Source organism: Parambassis ranga, chromosome 21 (genome assembly GCF_900634625.1).
Source record: "Parambassis ranga chromosome 21, fParRan2.1, whole genome shotgun sequence".
NCBI lineage: Eukaryota > Metazoa > Chordata > Actinopteri > Ambassidae > Parambassis > Parambassis ranga.
The window spans coordinates 1614156-1625235 of record NC_041041.1 but is presented as its reverse complement, the minus strand read 5'-3'; the positions used below and the strand labels follow the sequence as shown (position 1 = coordinate 1625235).

The window sequence follows — 11080 nt, the reverse complement described above, 5'->3', positions numbered from 1 at the left end:
CCTCCTGCCCAGTAAGGATGTGTAAAGTCTGACGAAGGTGATGAGGTCAGGACAGACACGTTCCTCCACATCAACCTGTGAAGATCATTTCTTTGAGCTCTTTTCATGCAGACAGACACACGGTGATAATCTGAATCCTCCTGAATCCTCCTCCTGAATGGAAGTTTGATCTGTTTCGTCCATCAAATGTGTCCATTCTGTGTGATTTCTGTTAGAGCACAGGTGGTTAAATATAAATTATATAGAATACGTTCACATCTTTTTATTCTGTTTTATCATTGTGCTCCCTGTATGTTAAAGAAGAAGATGTTTTTGTGATCTATTCAGTGTGAGTTTTTGTTGCGGTGCTGTTACATCATGAGGAAAAACCTGCAGCACATTAAAGACATTATGAACTATAATGTGTCACTTGAAACCATCGCTCTGTGCACGTACCAGTCAAACACAAACACAGTAGATGCAGGAAGAAGGTGCTGTGTGTGGTGGACGGCGCTGCAGGTCACACACTGTATGTAGATACATGGATACTTTATTGATCCCGGAGGGGGAATGTACTTTAAGTTATGCCTGTACCGACTAAAGCCGTCATTAAAAACCTTTACAGAACACAGCAGAGGTACTGAAACACCCACCGGAGGACTCTTCAGGCATGACTAATTATTTGGTGGTGTATTTGTGAAGGTGGCCCTTTCAGGCCACTTTGTAGCCCAGTGCTCTCATTAAGATGTTTGCTTAGAGTGTCCTTGCATACCCTCTCCTTTAGCCTCATTATAAGAGCGCTCTAACAAGCTGTCTGAAAGCCCTCCTCTCTTCTGGTGTCCGTGTGTGAGAGGAACCAGCCACGTAATGCTGCCGAGCACAGTCTGAGGAGAAGTGACCGGCTGAAGGCTGGATGACAGCAGAACGACACACAGATCGTTTGCTCTGGTCTGAATCGTTTGATGAGTTTGTAAACTTTCCTCTGTGTCACTGAGAAATGGAGCCCATGTGGGAAGGAGGCCTTAAACACTGCAGTACACGGCGCGGCCTCTAGAGGCCGGCTCCAGGAGTGCGTCAGTCCCAGACATGTCTTCACAGCAGACATGGCCCTCTTTATTACAGCCTGGTGCAGAGTGTTTTCAGAGTGCAAGACGAGTGCTGTCTCACTGTATGAGCTTCTTGTTTCTGTGACCACTCAATGGCTCCACTAATGCTACACCTCTTCATCTGTGTTTGGAGTTCAGGTGGACTGTTGTGTCCACCATGGTGACAGTCAGTGATTCAGACACTTACGGCTGATGCCCTGGATGTTTTATCTGTAGTTATATACTGTGCAAACCAGGCAGGAACATCCTCTGTGCTTATTGGTCAGATTCAGGTGCAGCTTCACCTTTCAGCCTTCAGATCCACACCACCTCTTCTTGGGTCTGACTCCAGCTGTTTTGATAAAAATTTCTGCACCAGACAAACTGAAGCAGGAAGGAAAACCAGCTCTCCTCCAGCAGGCTGAGGCCTGGAGGGGTGACAGCTCCATACTCTGGTCTGAATGCGGTCCCTGCTGCTCAGCTGTTGGACCTGCTGGTATGTAAATACTGACAGAGCAGCACAGTGTCATCTATGAGAGGGGCGGTCACGGGCTTTTAGGCACAACTGTTTGCACTGTTAATAGGTAATCACACAGCACAGATTACACTGGATACTGATACAGTTTTAATTACTTATCAAACTGCTATACATAATTACACAATGGGTGATCCTATAGCTAATTATGCATTGGGCAAACAAATGAGAACAAGCTTCACGCGGGACATGAGAGGGGAGGCAGACGTACGGCGAGCACAGATAGCAGGAGGCGGCAGACGAGGCGCGAGCAGAGGAGCTGCTGGAATAAAGAGGAATACATTTATAAAGTTAAAATGAAAAACATTACCTCCCTCTCTCCCTCCGCCCCTTTCCTCTCATTTTGGCATGCTACACTTGCTTCTGAAAATCTCATTATCTTAATTACCACTCCTTTATGGGAAATACATCAATTATCACGGGTTGGGTGGGGGACACCGTTTAAAACGTGGAGATTTGGGAGCGACTCCTGACAAAGAACCAGTCTCTACCCGCCATTACCAGGCAGAGACGCAGACCTGCAGAGGTAATTAAACATGCAAATACTGCCGCTTAACGAAAGGTTTGTGTCAGCGCCATAAGAAAAGACGTCCATCATTTAAATATCTCATTTCTGAAAGGCGGCTTTTTTAAATGTGTGTGTGTGTTTTCAAGGTTAAACCCAGCTTTTTGTTTTCACCTTTGAAGATGAGGTGGAATAGTAATGAAAGCAGTAAATGGATAAAAACACAGTATATTTATGAGGCAGGGAATTGAGGATATATATAATGCATTTTGATGAGGCGGCCTTAATGTAAACATAACTTTTATTTACAGAAACAGCTTTTCAGTTTCCTTTTCTTTCAGTCATCCACACACACACAGCCATGCATGGGGCTGAGCAGCTCTGTCGTCCGTGCTGATCCCTGTTTACTTCCAGAGCTCCGATAAAAAAATCAATCATGGAGGAGAAATTGTGCTTAATTTACATTAAATATATCCTCGGCCACACGGGAATACAGTTTGATGAAACGGTGACATCTGTGAAGTTTGTATTTAAAGGCAGCAGCAGTTTGCTTTGTGTTACTGTGTGTGTGTGTGTGTGTGAGCGGCTGTGGCCTCTGGAGCTTTAACGGGTTGGAGATAACAAAGGTCCTAAACAGTGTGTGCACGACTAAAGAGAAACACACAGAGAAGAAAGAGGCTGAGCGATATATTGATCATAAGATCTGATCTTTCATGTAGACAAAACACTTTTGCTCTCCTTCAAACTGTCACTGATTATTTGTATCGTTTTATTTACTGTATTCAACTTTTTCTCTTTTATTATAATCACTTGTTTCATTCTGATTGTTTGTGTTGTCCTTGTGTCGCTTGTATTTCTGTGCCAGTTGAAGCACTTTGTTTAAAATTGATTGAACTTGATTGATCCCTGGAGCCGGCTGTTCAAACCTCCATAACTGAAAGAAAGCTGGGATCCACATATCGTGTGTGTCCCTGCCAGTTTGTTGCCTGCATGTTTCAAACTGCACATGTACCGATTTTGGTCTGTCCTAGACGAAAGACGACCATCGTAGGAAAATCGTGGAGATATCTTTGGTCGTGGCTCTAAATGGGTGGTCTTACGTCGCCCTGTGAGGCAGGTTCAACGACGGCCGGTGTCAGCGTCTTGCGACCAAAGACAAGCTGAGATAAAATTCTAGCGGTGTCAGAAATTTAGGACGACTGTCTCACAGTGTGACAGCTGCTACGACCTGTCGCCCCGCATCCACGTCCTCCTCCTCCTTCTCGCATGATAACGTACGTCATAACCTGCGACCGCCTGCGATTCAGTGAATGGTCATCGTACAATCTGCACGCATCAAACTTGACGTCGTACCATTACCATACCAGTTTATTACATTGACGTTGCATGGTGTGTCATGCAGTGGTCTTATAAGACCAAGATAAGATAAAGATCGCACAGTGTAAACCGGGCATTAATCAGCCTGGATGTGAAGGTAGCTGTGGGACCAGACTTTGACTTTGGCGGTATCTAAAGGACAACAGTGCGTCTGTGGGGGTCTCCACCTGTCCACCTGTGCTTCCGCCGGGGCCAGAAGGCCTCCTGGGTGATTGTGAGTCTCCGGGGAGCCTGAGCGTCTGGTCTGCTTGTGCAGATTTGATACTGTGAGATCAATGATTTACTGTAAACCATTGTATCCTCCGGGCAGAAGGATTGTCTGTCTGCTCTCTTCATTTCAGGGGGTGACACAGAGTATCTCGGAAAACTTTTCAACCACATCACGGCCTCCCTTTGAGTTCAGGGGACATATGAAAGGACTGAACGTCAGCTCATGTGACAGATGTAGCTTGCAGTGTCTAATTTGCAGAGTAATCGAAAGCAGCCATGTTTTTTTTTTTAAAGAGAGTCAGTATGAAGTGTGCACCCTGCCTGGCTGTGTGTGTGTGTGTGTGTGTGGCAGCCTACATGTGGATATATTAGCACAGTGTGGGGCTCTGTGGATATAAGCTTTGTGATCAGTCATCCACAATCCTATTTCTGCTTGGTGGTGGAAAAGCTCGCTGGACTTTCTGGATGGATTATTCTGGGTGACTGACTGTAGGCAAACAGCAAATTAATGAATTAAGGATGGCGCTGAGATACTTGGATCACTGAGCTTCTTCTGTTAGCCGTCCCATTTGCGGGGGATTTGCAGAGAGAAATATGCTGTCGGCAAATTGGTTACAAAGGTGAAAATGACAAGAAAGCAAATGTATAAATAAATAAGTGCCGTATATGTGTTTTATACACGCACACAAGTGACCCTGATGAACACACACACACACACACAGGCCTGCATTGTGCTTTGGTCTCACAAAATTGGCTCCCAAAGGTTTTTTTTGTTTTTTTTTTACCGCCACACAAAAGCAGTGAAGCTGGAGAATAAAAGCCAAAATAGAAGGAAGGAGACTTGAGCAAACATAAAGTCCCTGTGAGTCTCCCAAGGCTGGCTGAGCTCGAATAGAGAAGTCTCAGTACTGCTCTGCGGCTGGCAGACTCCCATATTGTACTGCAGAAGATCACCATATATTAACAGTGACCTTCCTGCTGTTCTCTTCTCACCTTTGAGCCAGTTTCATTTCATTCCTGATGGTGCAATAACCGTCCTGTGTGATTCCCTTATAAAGTCCCCTCAGAGTATACAGGATTCAATTCCAGACCAGACCACTTCCCTCGTGTGCAGAGGAGCCGGCCGGTGTGCTCAGAAGAGGCTCATAAAAGCAGTTCTAAACCACAGCTCGCCCCCCCACTGTGCACAACTGTTGTGCTCTCTAAGAACCCGGGCCTCCAGAAAAGTGGAAATATTTGAACATAAAAGCAACAGGAGCGTGGCATCTAACCCACAAATACACCGTGTGGCCAAAAGTAAATGGACACCATGTGCAATCTCTATGCTGCGCTCTGCAGCTGAGTGTTTGCATTATTGATTGATTGACTATGATTAATTAATCAATGTGATCTTTCAGACAAACCAGTGAAGAATGTTTCAAACTTCCATTCATCACCTCCGTGTTGCAGATGCTGCTGCAGGCTCACTGTCAACACTCACTTGACCTTACAGTGTGGTGCTGCTGCTCATGGTTCATGCCCATGAGAAAATGACCTCAGAGACGCTCTGATGATGAAACATGGCAGCAGCGAGGCCTCAATAATCCATATCTTTGTGAAAGAGGAAATGAAACGTGCCCGCCTGCCCATCACATCCTCATTTGTTAACCACTAACCATTAGAAACTGTGGTACGTTTAACAATTCATTACCTCACAAGTGCTACACGGAGACCAATTAAAGATGATTTTTACTGAAAGAATGAGAGAGCAGCACAGAGACGGTGACAGTGAAGAGAAGATGTGTTGTTTATCGCTGCAGGTTCACAGTGGCTCTGCTCTCAGCAGGTGTGTGTATGTAGATGATTCTGTGGAAGTTCACACACCACAGATCGATGCCTCTGCTGTCAGTTCAACATGGAGCTCTTTGAGGTTTGAGCCAGCCCCCCAGAGGCTGTAGGGGGAGCTGCAGGTTCGACACTTCTTGCTCGTCCATCAGTTTTTTGGTGATGAATCCACCCTGATGTACCTGGAAACCAGTCGCTTCAGTCCCCTCAGTGATCGTCCCCCTCAGCTTGTTTTCCTGCACAGCCAGTATGTTGAAGTGCTTCTGTGCACTACATTTGATCACTAATATACCCCATCAAACTCTTCTCCTTCAAAGGAGCCATTTGTAGACGCCACAGAGCCGTTCTGCTTCAAACGTGTCCTTTTTCTGATGTTACAAAGCTTTCAATGTGCAAGGGCAGAAAAACGCATACAAAGGTTGTTTTTAAGTGTCAGATCAATGGGCCGACATGTACTGAGGACACAGCTTCTCCATTTCCTTCTCTTCCTCTTTAGTCATGTACATACAAGACCATGTTTCTGTTCTTTTAACCCTTTAACCCCAGAGCCCTGCCTCCGCTGCAGAACACACAAACGCTTTTAACAACAATAAAACTGCTGCATGTTCCAGCATCCCCCAGAGGAAGGACTGGAGCAGCAGGTCTGACATCGCCCGTATGGATGATTAGCATCATTACAGCATCAGCTGCCTCTCTCTCTCCCACAGACACACACACACAGTCTGAGAGGGCTCTTCAAATAACCAACACTCATGCAGATTAAATGATGGCGTGTTCTTGGGAAAGGAGTGATTCATTTATGATTTAAGCACAGTAGGTCAGATATGAGAGAACACAAATATGAAACAACAGCGTAGTTGGGCCGGGAGATAAAAACAAATGAAGAAACAAAATCCTCATTCTGCTTTATCATGTCTAAACTCTGGTTTTCTCTCTTTTTTTTAGCTCCTTTGACCGATAAGCCGCCGAAGATCCTGTTTCCCTCGGAAAACAAGATTAGCAACATGGAGCTTCAGCTAGGTAAGACCATGGTGGGATTTCCTCCAGCTGCGGTCCAAATGACAGCACCGCTTCAGGCGCTGAATGCAGATCGATGATGGCACTTGTATTTGCTGGAGAGACAGCAAAAGAAAATTGTAGAAGTGGTTTCTATGTATGCAAATGGTCTGCGCTGATGTCCCTAAGGCTGTTTTGTCAACAATGGAGAGCCCATATGGTGCCAGGGTTCCATACACTGGTTTGCCACATGGAGAGGCGGCCGCTGTCTGTCGCCGTTGTTTGTCTTCCTTGACGTGGGGTCACAACGGGCCTACTATGTGTGCATGCGGGAGTGTGGTTTGTTTGTTTGTTTGTTTGTTTTCTTCCGTGACAGCATATTGCTTGATTTCTGGGCACAGCCACTGTCCACATGGCGCTCGGCGCTCTGTGAATGGCTAATGTGTGTCGTGGTGAAGCTGATCGGATGAGACTGAGAGGTCTGGACAGCGGGGTGGGATTGGAAGAGTGTGTGACAGAAGGAGAGGGTCGGGGACAAAGAGAAAGAAGGTGCGGTGACTCGCTGAGCCGCTCGCCTTTTGTCTTCTGTCTGATGCTACTGGAATGCAGGTAGTTCATTTAAAATGCCGCCACGCTTGGCTGATCAAGGGTGAAAAATTGCTGCTGTTGATAAACTGACAGGCTCGGCCTCACATGTCAGCCCACTCACACCCATGCTTGAGCAGGTTGCACAGTGTGGGCCCTTCAGCTGTTTGTGTCATTTGTCTCTATCTCTGATTCCACCGAGGTTTTGAGGGAAAAGATCGACTTCTGTTCTGCAGTTTGTCAGTTCACATGTAACATGTTTATACATTTCATGTGTGTCTCCTGCACTGTTGTCACTCGGTGCCAACGCATGAGACAGAAATATTTATAATAATAATAATAATAATTTATTTTCTAGAAAACCACACATGATGTATCTGCAATAGGTGTGTAAGATGAGAGCTGGTGTGGGAGCGGTTTGGCAAAGCCTTGTTCAAGAAGAGTTACAGACAGAGCAGGGCAGACAGGAGTGTGTGATGTCGTGCACACACTCCCAGCAGAGTGTCTAAAGCACAGAAGTAAATATTTTACAGTTGGCCTCCATTTTGTGTGCAGAAAAGTTGTCTCTCCCTCCAGACCAGAGTTTCTCTTTTATTTAGCTTTATTTATTTATTCTCTTCTTCCTTAATATTTCTTGAGCCATGCCCTAAGCAGCTTTATGGAGCAATGTGGCAGATTTATGGGAGCCTGAACGTGCACAGAAAGAGGCTGGTCCCTTATGGCAAGTGGGAAATAGAGAGAGAGGATAAAAAAAAAAAAGACACAGCATCCAGTGGAGGCCGGTGGATGGGCAGTAAAATCAGAGCCGTAAGCAGAGAGATAAATCTGCGACACTGCCGGGAAGCACAGACCCACTTTATCTCCTCTGCTGTTGCAGCCAGTGCAGGTCTCAGACAGCCTCCACCTCAGCTGGCTCCACACAACACACACACAGGCAGACATAAATAAAACACATAAAGTTTCACAGAGGAGATCAGACCACAGGAGTGCACGGAAAAGAAAGAAATCGAAAATGGGAAACTGAGAGGCATCGTGGAGGAGAGGCGATGGGGAGGGAGACGATTGTTGTCTCTGAGCGGGGGGGTTTGTCAGCTCTCTGCTGAGGGGCCAAAGCCCCACAGCTGCACATTCTGTCACTCAGGACCCCACCCTCAAACAGCAGAGTGTGTGTGTGTGTCTGTGTCAGTGTGTCAGGTCAGATGAGATTTATTTCTGCCCAATCAAAAGACTGCAGATGACCAACATGTGCTGCACATGCTCCATAAACACGAACACAAAGAGCAGCATCAGAGCAGGTGAACATAAACCTCTCAGCCATTAACAGCTGGGGCTGGCCCCCCGTGACCCTGTGGTTCAGGACAGGGCGGGTTCAGAAAGTGGATGCATGGGTGAAAACTGTGCGGTCCGTATTTATACAGAGCTTTTCTACCGCCTTAAACAAATGAATGAAAACACCTTGCGTCACATTTCCCTTTTTGCACACACACCAATGGTGCAACCACTGGGAGCCAGACTCGGGGTTAAGTGCGTTGCCCAGAGGCCACGGCCGCCCTGCTGTGATGTGTTCATGCTTCCCGGCTACACTGCTGCATTCTCACATAAAGAGAATTCAATTAATACAAACAGGACGTGAGAAATACACAAACATCTCTTTCAATGACAGAAGGATTTCTCTTAACCAGCTGTCTCAGCTGGAAGAAGCAGTTTTGATATCAGACCTGGTGTTTAAAATGTCAAACATCCCTCCTGCTTTGTGCTGCAGGCTGTCAGACATCACTCCTGGATTTTTACTGGATGAGTGGATTGTTTGGAAGACTCGAGCTTTTGTAGGAGGAACAGCCCTCTGCCTGTTCTCTCCAGATTTACTGCTGTCCTCCAGTGGTGGGTTGGTGAAGTCCACCTCTGCTCCTCCCAGAACAGCAGGATGATTCAGAGTTTCTGTGAGCTGTGCTTAGTGAGAGGGAAGCACACACACTTACAGTATGTGACATATTCCACAGTGCCAAATTTAAAAGAGAAGCGCACACACACACACAGACTCACTGGCTGGCTTTTGATTCCCTCAGGATGGTTTGTCATGGATTCCCTGTCCCGGAGGGCGGGGCTGAGGGATTCAGCTCACGCAGCAGCACTCCCTCTGTCTCGCTCACTCTCCCTCTTCATCACACACCCACACAAACATACATCCCTGCATTGCTCAGGGTGGAGAGGTCACACACACGCTTGCAGCGCAGTCCTCAGCAACTGTGGGATAATTGTAACTGATAGAGGATTTTACTGTCCCCCAAAGCCAGCAGATGGGTGCACTCTAGTGGAAAGGAATTAGAATCCATTATTCAGAGAGCAGGGCCCAACAGCAGAGGATGGGTGAGAGAGCTCTTCACTCCAACGTGCACACACACACACACACAGAATTTGCATCAACTTAGTTTGACTTCTTGGGGACCTAACCAATAGTAACCATGACAACGGCTACTAACCTGACCCTACCCGACCCAGTCATACCCAACTCTTCCTCATCCTCCAGAAACAGCTCAGGGTTGTGTTCACCCTGATGTCCAGAATGGCCCCTCTGTGTCAGAAGGTTCGGAGAGGTGACTGGAGCCAACTCTGCTGCAGACTCTCAGCCTTCTGACCCCGACCTTCGTGCCCCCCATCAGCACCGTGCTTTACTTTACTCCAGTCCTTTATGAACGTTTCCACGCACAGTTGCTTTTAGGCCTTAAAAACATCTGGTTCACGTTAGGGTTGCCATGGTAACAACTCCTGCCCTTCCTACAATGTGAAATGTAAAAAATAATCTCCTTCAGATTAATAAAACTAAAAATATTTAAGAAAGTATTATATTTACAGATTAAAATATTGATCTCTGGGGAAATCCACACACTACCCAGCAGTGTGCAATGTAATCAGAATTAGCTGCAACATTAATTAATGTTTCAACTCTTACTATTATTATTATTATTATAAAATGCATAACTAGCATAATTTAGTACTTTAAACTTTATTGAGATGAAAATATATAATAATCATGTTTTTCTTTTCTTTCTGTGCTTTAGATGATCAACCAGTGTGTGTGTGTGTGTGTGTGTGTGTGTGTGTGTGTGTGGAACAACTTTACGTCGTCTTTTTAATTAAATGAATCTGCGTTGACCTTTACTCTTTACTCTCCAGAGGAACATCTGTTTCCCTTGGTGGTTTGTTGTCACAATGAAGTGAGAGAATTCTGTAGAATCTTCAAATCTCCACAAAGCAGAGAGGAGGGGGGGGGGGGTATATATATGAGACACCAACCATGGATCACATGGATGTGAAAATATGTTTCCATCACTAAGAACTGAAACCAACAAAGGAGTGCCAGAAGCGCTGCAGTTCCTCAAGTGGCCACTGGAGGATGGCTCCTAAAGCGAGTTGATCCACACACAGAGTCGGTGTTAACATGTCCAGCTTCACAGGACACATAGAGCTGTACCACACTTCACTTGACTGCCTGTCCATCTCAGCTCCATGAGCGTTCCAACATTTATTTGGATTAAGTGTGAGTTCGGACTCAGTTCCTGCCAAGATGCCGACGGCCAGAGCCACCACTCAGATTATTTACAGTCTGATGTGTTCAAAAAATGCCTGGCTCAGCTGGATAAGTAGTAAATTCCATCATAGTGGGGAGAAAGCAGAAATCTTATAATTGTCCCTAAGCACGGCTCTATATGTACTTCATAAGACGTGTTTACATTTTAACAGAGAGCCGTTAAAGGTCACACAGCAGAGCCGTCATTCTGCTGGGCTGCAGTCCCACAGTGACCCAGCGTTAAGTAACCCACGGCGACCGGGTATGGGAAGCCGCGTGTTAGCAAAACAAAGCTAAATGTTTAAGAGTGTGAACGGTCGTCATTAATCACTGGGTCTGGGGCTGAGAGGAGCAGGAGACCGCTGTATGATAAATGAACCAACAGCAGCTCTACACATGCCTAACAGAAGGGGGGG

General features: G+C 46.1%; 1 protein-coding gene across 1 annotated transcript in view; it reads left to right on the top strand.

The window, feature by feature from the left end:
* il1rapl1a (interleukin 1 receptor accessory protein-like 1a) overlaps positions 1-11080 on the top strand; it is a 137229-nt gene that overhangs the window by 93438 nt on the left and 32711 nt on the right. Inside the window, exon 6 of the mRNA XM_028393326.1 lies at positions 6461-6535. Within this exon, the coding sequence (XP_028249127.1) occupies positions 6461-6535 (75 nt within the window). The remainder of the gene's footprint in view (positions 1-6460; positions 6536-11080) is intronic.